We start from the raw sequence: 16,900 nt of genomic DNA, 5'->3' as shown, positions 1-16,900 counted from the left end.
ATTGTAAGGACTTGATTTCGTATATAAGCCGCTCAAGATAGGATCAATCTTCACTTTGTTCATTTTTAACTAACCGAACCAAATGTTTGTTGTCCACTTCAAAATAGACTCTTCTAAAACCACAATCAATGGCTAGCTCTGTAGTTCAAAGGAGAGCAATTGCTAGAATAGATTACACAGTGGAATTAGTCGACTACCATTGGTAGGTCAGAAATCCATGCGAAAGCCAAAATAAAAAATAAAAAAATAACGCTCCAAAAACAACGCGTACCAACCGATTGAAAAAGTCAAGAAACAAAATCAATCTAAAGTCTGACACAACAATATTCTTTCCTTTATTTCCTAACTCGTCTTCTTCCTCTTCCTATTCAACCTAACAAACCAAAACCCCCAATTCTATCCATCTTCCAAAATCCCCAATTTCCCAACCCAAAAACAATCTCAAAACCCTAATTTCATCAATCGATGTGGGCTGCTTCGTGTCTAGCGTCATGCTGCGCTTCCTGCGCATGCAGCGCTTGCACGTCCGTCGTTTCAAGCATCAGCCGTCGTTCCGCAAGGATCGCTTATTGCGGTCTCTTCGCTCTCTCCCTCGTCGTCGCTTGGTTGCTCCGTGAAGTTGCTGCTCCTCTCATGGAATCTATTCCCTGTAACTAACTTTTCCCTCTTTCAAACCCTAATCCCTTTTTTTCTTCTTTCTAATTTCGAATTTTTAAAATTGAAATCAATTTCTTTGAAAACTCAATCTTTTTTGTTGAATTTCGTGTTTTTTTAACAATATAGATGAGTCTTGTATAAGAGAAAGCTGAGTCAACAAAAATTGATTTATAAAAGAAAGCCGAGTCAACAAAAATTAATTTTTTTTGTTTTGAAAATTGGTTTGTTGTGAAATTTCTGTCTCATATGGAGAATAGACGTACATAGTATGTCAACTTGCATAGAATGACACTACCTTATTTCGATAAACAATTTATTTGCAGCTTATGGCACGATCATTTATCATTATAAGCACTTATGTATAAGCTATTTCTATAGGAAACGATATAATGAAGTTAAATTTCTTTCGTACAACTACAAACTATAGTTTTCATAAGTTCTCACAAACAGTTTCACAAAACTTATATCAGTAGAGAATGTGTTTAACTATAAGGCGAGTTCATTATTAAATTTTTTAATTTTGATTTTTTCTTTTGACGAAATTGCTACATTTCATATGGAGAATACACGTTTATAGTGTTCTACTACCTCCCTGAGCTGATTTTTTATCGTAACTTAAATAGTATGTTTCATATGAAGTACAAGTTAATGTAGTGAATTTGATTCTTAGATAAGGTATTGGGCCTGTTTGGATTGAGTTACTTGAGCTTATTGGCGTAAGCAGTTGTGAGACTGACTGACTTATGACATGTTTATATGTTGTTTTTAGCTTGTTAGCATAAGCTCTCTTATGAAAACTGCTTATAAAAACAATTTGAATTTATTGTGAAATTGCTATGTTTCATATGGAGATTACACAGAGATGGTGTTTTACACCATCCCTGATCTGATTTTTTATTGCAAGTTACATAGTATGAAACTGTTTGGATGAACAACTTATTTGCAGTTTATAGCACAAGCACTTATCATGATAAGCGCTTATGTATGAGCTATTTCTATTGCAAAAGATAAAATGAAGTTAAATTGTTTCCGTACAAGCTATAAGTTGTTTTCATAAGCTATCTTAAAGAACTTATGAAAATAAGCTGAAAAGCTGTTTTCACAAGTTCTCCCAAACAGTTTCACAAAATTTATCTCAGTAGATGAGCTCAAATAAGCCAATCAAAACTGGCCTTATATTTCATATGGATTATGGAATACAAGTTAATGTAATGAATTGGATTCTTAGATATGAGGATGTTATGTAATAGCCTTATTATGGACTTGAAGGTGAACTTACATATTTGTAAAATGTTGTAGGGATTAATCACTTTAAACAAACTCCAAGCCGTGAGTGGTTTGAGACCGATGCAGTTCTTCGTGTTAGCTTTGGAAACTTTCTATTTTTCACTATTCTGGCTGCTATGATGGTTGGCGTCAAAACTCAGAAGGATCCTCGTGATGGCTTGCATCATGGGGGCTGGATGATGAAAATTATCTGTTGGTGCCTTCTGGTTATCTTTATGTTTTTTCTTCCAAACGAGATCATCAGCTTTTATGGTGAGGATGTTTTCTAATGTAATTTTTGTTTGCATACTCAAATGAATTCATTTTAGTTGTCTTGCATGCATGTTGAGCTTCCTTTTGTTGATTAGATCATCAAATTTGATTAAAAAAGAAATCTTGTAGACATTATTTTCTTATGAATTTAAAATGTAATTTTTTTTAAAGCTTTTGGTTAATTTTGTTTATTTGCAGAAACCATATCAAAGTTTGGCTCTGGTATGTTTCTTCTTGTTCAAGTTGTGCTCTTGTTGGATTTTGTTCATCGATGGAATGACACATGGGTTGGATATGATGAACAGTTCTGGTCAGTTTTAGGCTTTGCTATATTATTTTACTTATGTAACATGGTTTCCTTTATTTGATATTATATATTCTTATGGCATTTCATTGTCAGTATCTAATTGTTTCGTTGTTGTTACAGGTATGTTGCTTTATTTGTTGTTTCACTTGTCTGTTACGTGGCCACTTTTGTGTTCTCGGGTGTTCTCTTTCACTTCTTCACGCCATCTGGACAAGACTGTGGAACCAATATCTTTTTCATTTCAATGACCCTGATGCTCGCATTTGTTTTTGCCATAGTAGCTTTGCATCCTGCTGTAAGTTTCATTTATTGAATTACAATATATCTTACTGCTATAATTTGATTTCCTTGTTTTTCATGTGTAGATCTCACCATCTATCATATGAAGTTGAATTGTCATTACTTAGAAGTTGTAAATGATACATTTTCCATTTGTTTTAACTTATGCGCATGATGAAATTGTGACACTAAAGATGTTCATGTATAACCTGTTAATTATTAAATATTGTTTTTAAATGCTTTGTCTTGGTTTTGTGCTTCTTCAGAATGTGAACATGTTACATATGACATTACAAAATACTCCCTCCGGTCCTATTTATAAGAGAAATTTCGGGGTTAACAAAAATTGATGTATCTGGTTAAAAATTCAGTCCACATACATCAACTTTGGTTGACCAAACTTTCTCTTATAGACCGGAGGTAGTATATAATATTACTTTTTTTCTGCTTACAAAGTATATAGAAGTTTATATATAACTCAATTTTCCTGGCGTGAAGTAACAATTGCTGGACCTTATTTTGTTTAGTTAGGAATTGGTTTTATTTGGTACAGTTTATATAGACTATTCATGATCTGTTGGATCCATTCTTGTTTACAGGTAAATGGAAGTGTTTTGCCTGCTTCTGTAATATCATTTTATTGCATGTATCTCTGCTATAGTGCACTGGCCAGTGAACCCAGAGATTACGAGTGCAATGGTCTTCACAATCACTCCAAAGCTGTTTCCACTGGCTCTCTTACTTTGGGATTAGTCACAACAGTTCTATCTGTTGTGTATTCTGCCGTGCGTGCTGGATCTTCTGCCACAGTGCTTTCCCCACCAAGCTCACCTCGTGCTGGTAAATCATTAAAATCCAATATTTCTTTATTTTGTCGAGATTTCCTAAGTTCACAAATCTAGACACCCAATGTTGAATTGAATATCTATGAATGATTTTGTTGGCCATGAAGCTTAGTGATTTTAGGTTTTAGTGCTATTATGGGAAACAATGAACTGTCATGTTAAGTGATTATCAACAATTTATCAAAATTTTCAACATGCTAATACTGACAATCTGCCATTTCTGGTTATTGTGCAGGGAAGCCTTTGCTTCCATTGGATGCTAAGGATGAAGAAAGTAACGAGAAAGCAAAGCCAGTTACATATTCATATGCTTTCTTCCACTTGATTTTCTCTCTTGCTAGCATGTATTCTGCAATGCTTCTGACAGGTTGGTCTACCTCTGTTGGAGAGAGTGGTAAGTTGGTTGACGTGGGGTGGCCTTCAGTTTGGGTCCGGATTGTCACTTGCTGGGCAACTGCTTTGCTATACTTATGGTCTCTCGTAGCTCCTATCATGTTCCCCGAGAGGGAGTTCTAAGTGGTTTGCTCAATTTCTCATGGCTCTGAGGAAGGTTGTGTGTAACCTAACTACTATATATTTGTTTGCAGTTGTGCAGCGTTTATCATAATATGCATCTATATCCTACAAACACAGTAAAAAAGCATGTTATGAATGACAATTCCAATGGGCATGTTTTCAATTGTATAGTGAAATTTGTACCCGGAATATATAAATATATATAGTTTATGTTTGCAACTCTTCGATCACACAATTTCACTGTCTGCACTAAGCAGTTTATGTTTACATCTACGATCACACAGTCTCACTGTCTGCAGTAAGCAGTTTATGTTTGCGATCACACAGTCTCACTGTCTGCAGTAAGCAGTTTATGTTTGCGATCACACAATTTCACTGTCTGCCCTAAGCAAACAAAAAAAAAAACATCTGAAATGTTTGATAAACAGTTTTTAAGAAGAAACGAGTTGGTGCATGTGGAGAATATACTACTGTGAATCAATATGGAATATTAATGGCTTGATTGGCTAGGGATAAAGAGAAGGCTAAATTGCTCTTTTGATCACTTAGGCTTTGTTTGGGAGTTTGGAGGGGTATGGAGGGGAGGGCTTTGGGGGGTTGGAAATATATAGAAAAATAGACAAAAAAATTCACATTTTTTGAAAGAACGGTTTTTTAGAGAATAATAAACTAATACTTATGATTAATATACTTTTAATTTTAAGAATATTATAATAACATAGATTGAATTTGAAAAATTCATATAAATCCTCCATAACCCCCCAAAACCTTTCCCCAATGCAATTTTTGAGTTCCCCCAAACGAGGGGGATTTTTTTATTATGAGTAAAAAATTAACCTCCAAAGTCCTCTCCTCCCAATGTCTTCTATTTCTTCCACTTGCTCCTTCCTTTTTTTCCAAAACCCTCCCCTCCCCTCCAAACTCCCAAACGAAGCCTTATGGTGTGTTTGGTTGGGAGAAGAAAGTGAAAAGAGAGAAATAGGTGAGAGAGTATGAAAAGAGAGAAATAGATGAGAAATAGAGTAGATTTGATGTGGTGATTGGTATAAGAGAAAGATAGAAGAAATAGAGAAGAGAGAAGTATTGATTGATTTTAAAATTACTACAATACCCTTAGATTATAAAATTCAATTTAATTTATATTTGAATTTTTAATTAGTTTATTTAATTGCTTAATATATTGACCATATTAATTTAATTTCTAATTTCATTTTATAAATTAAAACCACCATTTTTAATTTGCATATGAATTGTAAAACATGCACCATTTCTAATTATTTAGCTCCTGGTTCTTTATCCAAAAAAAAGAGAAGCTTCTTGTGTCCTTCTCATGAAAATAAGCATCGCAATATACATTCTCTATATACACATACAGATTAAAGCATCAATGATATTTAAGATGGCAATCAACTTGAACATGATGGTGTGATAGAAACTAGGTAGAAGACAAGGGTAAGATGGGAATAACACACAAAGATTGCTTCTCTCGCCTCTTTCTTCTCAGATCAGCGAAGAAACAAAAAGAGGTGGGGCCCATGGCTTTTTAATCTGTCGCCCCTATTTCTCTGTTGCACCATGCAAGAGAAAGACCAAACTTCTCCCCTTATTCTCTCTACTTTATTTCTCTCTCGCCTATTTCTCACCAACTAAACATACCATTAAGTTTTTTGGTATCCCTTTGGTTTGATAATTATTTTTTGGTCCGTTAAGCCCCTTAAGTTCATCTATGTTACACATTTTAGTCCCTTATGTTAAGGGGTTAACCCTAAATGTCTAAGGTGGACCACCATAAACCTCATTGCTTTTTTAATCTTAACTGTTTGATGTATTTGTTGAAAAATAAACTATTAGATCTTGAAGGTATATTGTTAGTAATAGTGCACTATCAACTTTTTCTCTTTATTCATCTTTTACTTTCCTCTTCTTCACTATCACCTTCATCACAAAAAAAAAAAACATCATCAACAACAACAACCAAGCCTTATACCACTAAGTGGGGTTGGCTACATGGATCAAATGACGCCATAGTGTTCTATCAAAAACCATATTTGGATACAACTTATTGACTTCTAAATCCTTTCTAATGGTTTCTCTAATGTTTTTCTTAGGTCTTCCTCTACATCTTGTAACCCGACTCTCCTCCATTTGATCTACTCTTCTAACAACGGTATCTACGGATCTTCTCTCTACATATACAAACCATCTAAGCCTATATTTTACAACTTTTCTACTATAGGTGCTACGTCCACTCTCTCTAATGGGGTCATTCCTAATCCTATTCTGTCAAGTCTTACCACTCATCGAGCACAACATCCTCATCCCCGCTACACTTATTTTACTCTCGTGTTGGCTCTTAACCGCCCAACACTCCGTACCATACAACATTGCCGGTCTGACTGGTGTCCGATAGAACTTTCCTTTAAGCTTAAGTGGTATTTTCTTATCGCACAAAACACCTGAGGCTCTTCTCCATTTCAACCACCCAGCTTGAATATGATGAAAAACATTAACCCATACGATTTAGCCTAAATTAAATAAGAGTCAACTTTTTAAGCAAGATATGACTTGAGCTAGAAAAGGTCATGTTGTTTCATGAACATAAGTACTCTTTTTAAAAAAAAAAAATGAACATAAGTACTCCATTCTATAACTTCTACCTACATGGTTCTTGCAAAGCTCCCGTTGATCGCTTCCATTGGTTTATCAAATATGCAAAGTGTTTGCCGAACAACTTTCATCCTGTAGAATGGTGCCGTCTCCCGTGCACAAGCTGCATAGGTCTCGTACCATGCATGATGTTTTTTATAACCAAATGGGAGTTTTACTATATAAGATTCTTCAAACTCAGAAAATTCCCAATTTTCATAACAACAAAGATTTATTTACTTGAAGCCTGGGCGACGTCCCAAATATATCTAATCAAGGACGTCAATTTTGTGATTCAATCATTTTGTTTGGTTTTTCACGGTCATTATATTCTTATTTTTTATTCAATTTTGTTAAACTTGGCTTGTTGAATCAGAAATTGCAAATAAAATATAAAATAAAATAATATAGAACGAAAAGAAAAAATTGGACATGCAATTCATTCTGAAGATGGGTGAAATACCCATTATGTGTCCATGGAACCTCAAAAGGAGAAGGAAAAGAAAAAAATTGGAGAAGAAGACTGAGAATATGAGCGACGGATGTTGGTAGCACTAATGGAAAAAGATGGAAAAAATTAGGGTTTGAAATTTATTCTTCTTCCTTTGGTTATCTCCCGCTCGGTACCCACTACGAGTTAATTTGCGCTTGTATTCAACGTAAGTTAACACCCGCTGACTTACAATTGCAGTTAACATGCGTTGGTTTTAGGAATGATAGCAGAACAACAATTCTTGATAGAATTGCTGTTTTTTTAACCACCTTATTGTGCATTTTTCACAGTATCCATCGTCGGCTACCACTACATTCATTCATTCATTCATTCATTTATTCACAATACCTTATGTTCACCACATTCATTCATTCATTCACAATACCTTATGTTAATTATTTTAATTTCCATTCATTCACTACATTTTTAAACACATTCATTTACTCAATGGTACGCATGTCTTAGAAAGATCAATTCATTCATTTTCAAAATAAATACTAACTAAAAATACATAAGTATGCAAAATCAATTCCAAAACAATAGAATACGACAAATTAACATTTACTGTTTAATTTCATCTCCGTTCAAATCGAGCAATAAAAGAATTGTTGCGTTACATTACATTCCTCTTAAGGATGTTGTATCATCATGAGGTTGGATTAAAATTAAATTCATGGTTGTTTGCTCAAAATGTTGGCATTAAAGTGTCTTATACTTAGTGTAAAAATTTGTCAGTCTTTTTGAAAACTCAAAAGAATGTAGAGAACACATTTTGTATTCTACCGAATCAACTATATAAGCTTTTGTTGGTTTATATGGCTAATAAGATTATATGCTGTGGGGGGGGGGGGGGGGGGGGGGGGGGGGGGGGGGGGGGGTGAATAGCTTTTTGAAAAAGTTTTCCGGAGTTTTGATAAAAAGTAATTTCAATTAAATTGACTATTGGAATTTTGCGTGAACAATCAAAACAATATACAAAAAGATGAAACTCTGTGATAATAAGATCCAATGTAGAATTGAGATATTCACATTACAAATCTTTTTACAATCAAACTTTAATGTGTCTTGAACAATTTGCACAACTTAGACAATTTCAAAACCAAACCTATATATGAAAATTATACCAAGCTATCAATAAAAAATACAGTGCATATAGAATTGAAGAATTAAATAGAAATTGTACTCAATTGATCTTAAGCAAATTATTAAAACCTAATTCAACGAATTAGGTTATTGAAAAAAACTTAGATCAATACAAGCTATTATCCTAACAATGATTCAATTAACATATGCAATATTGAAAAGTAAAGAGGATAGGGAAGAGAGACAACACCAATATTTTTATAGTAGTTCGCTCTTTCTCGTCCTTGCTAGAGATACATCTACTCTTATTGATGATGTACACGCCTTCACCAAGGTCATCCACTAATAGTAACATTGTTGAATACAATGTGTTTACAAGAGTTCCTTGAAATTAAACCTAATTCTTCAATTGTAACGCCCTATTTTTATTACTTATTTATTTATTTGAGTTTAGAGTCTTTTCCGTTATAATTTAATTAATATGTTTGATAAGTGATATTTTTATTATTATGTGTTGATATTTATTAGTAGCCCCTATTTTATTATTTAGTGGAGAAATATATTTAGTGGAAGAATATATTTAGTGGAAGTATATATGTAGTGGAAGTATATATCTAGTGGAGAAATATATTTAGTGCAAGAATATATATAGTGGAAGTATATATTTAGTGGAGAAATATAATTATTTAGAATAATGAGGCTTTGGGGAAGAATTGGAATTAAGAGAAAATAAATAGGTTAAGGATGTTAGTTTTCTAATGCCGTTGGTCTGACGTCAAAAAGATTTATAAAACTTGAGTTATGGTCAAATTACTGCACGTAGGTCACAGTGAATTTTTATGGACTTTCTGCACAACTTTTTCAAATTTGAAACGAAAACTGGTATTGATTGGTACATAATTAGTCTTAGGTGTAAACACAAAATTTGTAGGTATGGAGGTGAGTTTTGTAATGTCGTTGGTCTGACGTCAAAACGATTAATAGAACTTGAGTTATGGTTAAATTACTGCACGTAGGTCACAGTGAATTTTTATGGACTTTCTGCACAACTTTTTCGAATTTGAAACGAAAACTGGTATTGATCGGTACAGAATTGGCCTTGGGTGTAAACATGAAAGTTTTAGATAATTTTGTTAGCTTTCCAGTGGCTTTGATTTGACGTGAAAATGAATTTTAGTGTTTGAGTTATGATGAAAATACTCCGAGGAGGTCTTAGCGAAATTGTACGATGACAACATTCTCTGTTTCATGTTTTTGCGTCTTTTTCACACGTCTCTGTTTTAAATTGGTCTTTGGTATAAACATGAAAGTTGTTGATAATTGTGATATCTTTCTAGTATCCTTGGTTTGACATGGAAATATGTTATGTATAATTTATTATGTTTTTACAAAATTGCATGATGAATTGTTGATGTTTGAATATAATATTAACGATGATCTGTGAAGTTGTTATAAGATGATTTAATGTTGTTACTAATGATATATATATATATATATATATATATATATATATATATATATATATATATATATAATCGTATATGCATTATGTGAATTATAAGTGATGTTTTGAGACGATGATTACATTTTGATATTTTTATATCTTGAGATTATTGATGTGCTGCCATGTTGCTGTTTACTATTGATTAAAGTTGCATGTGTTGGTCTAAGATGTGAGATGTTGATCCAAATTATTGGAGTCATATAAGACATTCATGTTGTCTAAGTTGTAAGATGTTGAGTCCATGCATACTCATTTAAAGACGAGGGCTCATGCCCTAGGAGCTTTTGCTCAATAGCGACGAGGGCTCATACCCTAGGAGTATATTTATGCTCAAAAGCGACGAGGGCTTATGCCCTAGAATGGTATCACATGCATGAGTAAAATGATAGAGTTGCATAGTCAAGTTAAGTTGCATTGCCGAGTCAAGTTGTTAAGTTGATTTATGAAGTTGATATTGATGTTGATTATGAAGTTGATTATGATGATGATAATGATGCTACATGACCATTGTTATGATATGTTGATGATGTTTATGTTGTTAAATATAATTGTTGAATTATATTCTTAACATTATTGTTTGTGAATCTCACCCCTTCTGCTTGGAAATGTTGGTCTTCGTATGAGTAACTTGCAGGTGATCGAGAATAAGTAGTTGTTGATTGCTGTCGTGAGTGGCTATCTCTCACTGTGTCTTTAGGTGCTCTGATATGTAACGGGATGAGAACTTTTGTGGCTATTTTCTATTCCTTACGTACTGCTTATGATTTTTCATGACTATGATTTCGTTTTTGGATTATTACGAGATGTTTTGATGAGGCCTTCGTGCCAAGATTAATTATGTTGTTGAATTAAAATCCGCTGCGAAGTTTTTGAATATTTATGTTGACCAATTTATGAAGGATGAATTGTTATTTATTCCATTTATGATTTTATGAAAAGAAGTGTGACATTCCGTTGATGTTGAATGACTCTGATTTATATGTGAAATTTTTATGTTGGAAAACGGGGTGTTACATCAACCCCTATGCAAACACTCCCCCAAACTTCAAATAACATTTGAATTTGGTGCTCCTTGAATCTTCGAATCCTTGATTACCCGTGCACCCCTTCGAACTCTTCACTCAAGTCTTCGATGTTATGTCCGGTAAATGAATCCCCTTTGACTTCAAGAACAATTAGAAAGACCCCCAAGACCTTTGGAGGTGGAATGAGATTATTCACTTCACTCTGGAGCCTTGATTAAGTCCAACCAATCTCCTTGAAAGAACCAACTTACAATCCCTACCAGCACCCTAGCAAATCAATGTGACTCATTGTTCAAAGTGATTATAAGAAAAAGTGTTTAATCTTGAAGAATTTATGGACAAAGAGTTTTTGAGACCTAGAGAGAATAGATGCAAATGATTCAATAATTTGGGAGTTATGAGGAGGAGAGTATATATAGAGAGGAGTGACAAGAGTAAATTTTCGCACAAAAAGAACATAGTGAATCGATTCACTAAATGAGTGAATCGATTCACTAAATGAGTGAATCGATTCATACAGCAAAAATACAAGCCAGAGATACATGAAGAATGATACGATTCAGTGGAAGTGTGAATTGATTCAAGTGATCCCAAGATGAAGAATGATGCGATTCAACCTTTCGTTGAATCAATTCAGTGCAAGCTAAAAGAGTTTTATGATGCGATTCAAACTGTGATGAATCGATTCACATATGATACGACTCAAAAAGGTGGTGAATCGTTTCATTTGAAGTCAGAAACTTCAGATGATACGATTCAAGGTATGTTGAATCGATTCAACCAGTGAAAAGATGAAATATGACAATATTTCAAGTGAGCAAGTAATGCACACGACACAACTGAATCCCAAGACCAAGAGACATAGATGTTGGGTGCTTTAACACTAAATACTAGACAATCATAAAAACGATAAACAGAACTAAAGAACATCATCAAAAACATATAAAGTAAAATTATGTAGGCTTCAATCTCCCCCTTTTTGATGATGCCAAACAGTTGTTGATGTCAAACAGTTGTTGATGATGGCTCCCTCTGACATATAGCATAGAGAAAAACGAAAAAGCGAAACAGCAAGAAGGAAAAGTAACACGGAACATCAACATATTTCTCCCCCTTTGACAACGTCAAAAAGGATTAGTATTCAACAAAACTTAAAATATATAGAAACAAGGAACAACACAAGTGACAATTGCAATTGAACACTAGTGAAACATGCAAATGAAGGCACAAAGAAGAAAATATACGCATGCGAGAAACAACCAAAAAATAAATAAAAAGAAGCTCTTGCTTATTTAAGGCAAGAAGTATCCAAGATACCTAGTTCCCTACGAGTCTTGAGAAAAGACTCGAATGGTAGAGGTTTTATAAAAATGTCAGCAAGTTGACTTTTAGTGCCAACATACTCAAACATTACATCCTTCTATTCAACATGATCCCTAAGAAAATGATGCCAAATCTCAATATGTTTAGTCCTTGAATATAATACTGGGTTTTTGGTAAGATTAATAGCACTAGTGTTGTCACATTTGATTGGAACACAACCTAGTTTTAAATCATAGGCAATGAGTTGTTGTTTGATCCATAAAATTTAAGAGCAACAACTCCCGGCTGCCACATATTCAGCCTCAGTGGTAGAAAGAGCAACACTATGTTGCTTTTTACTATGCCACGAGATTGAACAATTTCCAAACAAATGACACGTACCACTTGTGTTTTTCCGATCCGATTTGCAACCGGCAAAGTCTGAATCCGAAAACCTGACTAAACAACAAGAACTCCCCCTTGGATACCACAATCCATAGTTAATGGTGCCACTCAAATATCTTAAAATCCTTTTTACAATTTTTAAATGTGATTCCTTAGGGGAGGCTTGATATCTAGCATACATACATACAAATATTAAACATAATGTCGGGTTTACTTGCGGTTAAATAAAACATGGAGCCGATCATACCTCGGTATTTCATACCATATACCTTAATGCCAAATTCATCTTTGTCAATTGATAGTGCTGAAGCCATAGGAGTTGCAATGGACTTACAATCTTGCATGTCGAACTTCTTGAGTAATTCTAGTGCATACTTTGTTTGACCTATGAAGATGCCGTCACGGGTTTGCTTTATTTGAAGACCAAGGAAGGTAAGCTCTCCCATGAGAGACATCTCAAACTCTCCCTGCATCAACTTAGAGAACTGTTGACACCCGATTCAAATCCGGTTTTAAGTTTTTGACATAATATGGGCCGGTTTTGGTTTTAAGTATTTGGGCTGGGCTTGTCAAATATGGATCAGGTTTGGTTTGTGATTTGGTTGAGGTTAACCAATTCTTTTGCACACCGCTAATAATTTGAAGAAAATACCTCTTTTGAATTCCATAATTCAAACCATTTTTTTCACGATTTTTGGATTATTATTATCCCAGTCTCCTAAAAAAGCTATAAAACAATCACAAGTTGTCCTGGTTCATCCAAATATAGTCTCAACACAATTTAGAAAATAAAATCTAAAAAAGCAAATATCAGTTTGTATTATATAATATGTAAGGTACCAAACCCCCCAAAGACTAGTAGGCAGTTCAGATTATATAATTTGAAGCTTTAAACATAAATTAAAAACATAATTTATCCAAACCTTACAACACAGTCAGAAAACTATTGTGCAACCCTACCATCCCTCCGGCTTAGACGATAATTTATCCCTCCCCGAACCTCATGCAAGATTTTCTCCAAACGCAATCACGTTGGACTTCCTATCTCCACATGCCCACTAGCCATTATCCCTTAGATATGGTCAATATGAACATCAACAATGAATTGTTGGAGCTGACAATTCAAGTTAAGCTTGGGATAGTATTTTTCAACAAGAGTGCAAACAATATCAATGTTAAAAGCTTTATAAGTATCCTTATGAGCCAAAGCTCAACTTAGAGTTAACAAATCCATTGCTTGCTCCCTAAATCTACTATTCAACTCTTGTAATTGTTTATCAATGGTAGTAAAATATATTTCAACTCTAAAGTAATGCTCTATTGTTACATGGTTCTCTTCAACACGAGAGCGTATAAATCTTGTGGCTGAATGGATATCATCTAGATCAGGAATGTCAATATCATGTCTTATATAAAAAATCCTCACATCAGCAATCAATTTATCCCAACCATCTTCTCTCAATTGTTGAATAAGAGTTTTTGTGTTACAAACCAGAAACATGTCATTAACTACATCCTGAGATTCTAGTTTCAAGGCTTGACAAAGCACATATGTTATCCCCATGATTTCTTTCATCAAATGCAAGATCAATCTAAAATCACATGACATCAAGTAATTGTAAGCCCTATCAACATTTCCACTTGTTGAATAATTTGTTGCTTCCTTTGCATTTTTTTTTTCAAAACACAACAAGTTGCTTCATACATATTTATCAAGCTAGAAATAGAATTGAAATGTGATCCCCACCGAGTATCTGTAGCTCGTTTCACAGTACGAATTTGATTTGCACCTTTACCGGGTACAATCTCATCAATCTCCAACAACTAATCAATTTCTTTTAGTTGGGAAGATTGTAACTAATCATGACGCTTAGGAGAAGAACAAACATCATTGACAATAAAAGTTAGCTTCTCAAAGAATTTATGAATTGGTTTGAATCTCATGATGCAGTAACCAAGGCAAGTTGTAATATATGAGCAAGAAAAAAAAAAGAATGTAGTATGCATGAAGACAGTCCTTCATAAACACAGTTTGTAAACTGTTCCATTCTCCTCTCATATTGCTTACACCATCATACCCTTGATCACGAAGGTTAAACACGTCAATGTTATGTCGAAAAAGTACATCACACAATGCTTCCGTAAGATATAAAGATGAAATCTTTCTAACATATCTGATATCAAATATGCTAAACCAAGTGTCTTGAAAACGTTTTGGATGTTTTGAAGGAGTAGATAGCCGCATTCTTTACTGTCACTATAAGTGATTTTGAATTTTTTTCAATTATTTCTAAATAAAAAAATGCAGAGGGCCTCCGAATTGTCGGGGAAGACCCTGAAATTATGTACGAAACATAAGGAAACTTACCAAAACTTGTCAATCAAGAATATATTCCTTTAAAAAATTACACACACACCCACACAAAGTAGAAAACTGTCTAATAAATATGCGTCACTGTAGTATTTTGGTTTGTAAAAGACACATCATGGTCTAAATGGGTTTTAACTCATTTTTGTTAGATGAGAATTTCTTTCTGAGCCTCCGTACTTCTCGCGCGCCCTCTAATTTCAAGAAAATATCTCGTTTGGATTCTATAATTTGAACCATTTTTTCATGATGTTTGGATTATTATAACCCCAATCCCCTGAAAAAGCTATAAAAAAATTGCAAGTTGTCTTGGTTCATCCGAATATTGTCTCAACACAAATCAGAAAATAAATTCTGAAAAAGCTAATATCAGTTTGTATTATATAATCTGTAAGGTACCAAACCCCCCAAAGACTAGTACGCAGTTCGGATTATATAATTTGAAACTTTAAGCATAAATTAAAAACATAATTTAACCAAACGTTACAACACAGTCAGAAAAGTATTGCGCAACCCTAGCATCCATCCGCCTCAGACAATAATTCATTCCTCTCCACACGCAATCATGTTGGACTTCCTATCTCCACCAGTAGCCATTAACCCTTAGATATGGTCTATATGGACATCAACAATGAATTATTGGTGTTGACAATGCAAGTTAAGCTTGGGATAGTATTTTTCAAACAAGAGTGAAAACAATATCAATGTTAAAAGCTTTATAATTATCCTTATGAGCCAAAGCTCAACTTAGAGTTAACAAATCCATTGCTTTCTCCCTAAATATACTATTCAACTCTTCTAATTGTTTACCAATGGTAGGAAAATATATTTCAACTCTAAAGTAATGCTCTATTAGTTACAATTTACCCGAACCATCTTCTCTAACATGTTGAATAAGAGTTTTTGTGTTACAAACCAGAAACATATCATTAACTACATCCTGAGATTGTAGTTTCAAGGCTTGACAAAATGCATATGTTATCCTCATGATTTCTTTTATCAAATGCAAGATCAATATAAAATCACATGACATCAAGTAATTGTAACCACTATCAACGTACATTTCCACTTGTTGAATAATTTGTTGCTTCCTTTGCAATTTTTTTTTCTTTCAAAACACAAGAAGTTGCTTCATACATATTTATCAAGCTAGAAATGTAATTGAAATGTGATCCCCACCGAGTATCTGTAGCTCATTTCACAGTACGAATTTGATTTGCACCTTCACCAGGTACAATCTCATCAATCTCCAACAAATAATCAATTTCTTTTAGTTGGGAAGATTGTAACTAATCATGAAGCTTAAGAGAAGAACAAACATCATTGACAATAAAAGTTAACTTCTCAAAGAATTTTTAAAATGACTTATTGTATTTTTGGTAGTTATTAAGTTTCATTTTTTTAGGGAAGTTAGTAAGTTTCATATATTATATAATAGATTTGGGAAGAAAATAACTCGTATATATCTTTTTTTTTGAATCGGCAAATATTATTAAGCTCGGCTAGTGCAAGATGCACAATACCGGCATAGGAGGAAAAAGAGTACAAACCAATCGTGCCTTATAAAGAACAGCATCACACTGGCATTAAGAAAACTCAATAAAAAACCTCCTAAATCCTAATCCAACAGCTGGATAGAACGAAAAAACCACCTAACCAAAAAGGCTACATCAGCAGCTAAAACAAGAAGTGCTAACACTATCCAAGAACAGAAAAAACTGCTGCAACAAGAAAACAAATCACAACAGCAGCTGCAACAAACCAGAGAAACCGCAAAACAGAAGCACAACAGCTGCCACAGACACAGAGCAGCAGAAAAAACAGGTTGCCACCACCGAAACGCACCTATCCGCCTTGTAACACTCCTAGGCACCATTTTGGATTCCAATGCCATTCGTAGAACAAACATGGTTGAATCTTCATCCTTGTTA

The 16,900-nt window shown here is 34.0% G+C and overlaps 1 protein-coding gene and 1 pseudogene across 1 annotated transcript; one reads left to right on the top strand and one right to left on the bottom strand.

Moving 5' to 3' along the window:
- The first annotated feature begins 325 nt into the window (after nt 1-325).
- On the top strand, nt 326-4,362 carry LOC146907220 (Serinc-domain containing serine and sphingolipid biosynthesis protein). Its single transcript, XM_085729787.1, has 6 exons — nt 326-649; nt 1,957-2,196; nt 2,395-2,506; nt 2,624-2,798; nt 3,382-3,622; nt 3,863-4,362. Exons 1-6 carry the CDS (start codon nt 466-468, stop codon nt 4,141-4,143), a joined length of 1,233 nt encoding a protein of 410 aa, XP_085585913.1. The 5' UTR covers nt 326-465; the 3' UTR covers nt 4,144-4,362.
- Nucleotides 4,363-13,811: 9,449 nt separating this feature from the next.
- On the bottom strand, nt 13,812-14,846 carry LOC146907219 (uncharacterized; annotated as a pseudogene).
- Between the last annotated feature and the right edge of the window lie 2,054 nt (nt 14,847-16,900).

Source organism: Medicago sativa, chromosome 7, assembly GCF_051527215.1.
Source record: "Medicago sativa cultivar Bolivia chromosome 7, Bolivia_mono, whole genome shotgun sequence".
In the NCBI taxonomy this organism is placed as follows: Eukaryota; Viridiplantae; Streptophyta; class Magnoliopsida; order Fabales; family Fabaceae; genus Medicago; species Medicago sativa.
This window is presented reverse-complemented; position numbering and strand designations above follow the sequence as displayed.

Bases quoted from the DNA above. Each gene is read 5' to 3' on its own strand.
- LOC146907220 (XM_085729787.1), top strand. From the start codon at position 466: ATGTGGGCTGCTTCGTGTCTAGCGTCATGCTGCGCTTCCTGCGCATGC. The intron at 2,197-2,394 runs GTGAGGATGTTT...GTTTATTTGCAG, and splicing joins CGAGATCATCAGCTTTTATG to AAACCATATCAAAGTTTGGC. The intron at 3,623-3,862 runs GTAAATCATTAA...GTTATTGTGCAG, and splicing joins ACCAAGCTCACCTCGTGCTG to GGAAGCCTTTGCTTCCATTG.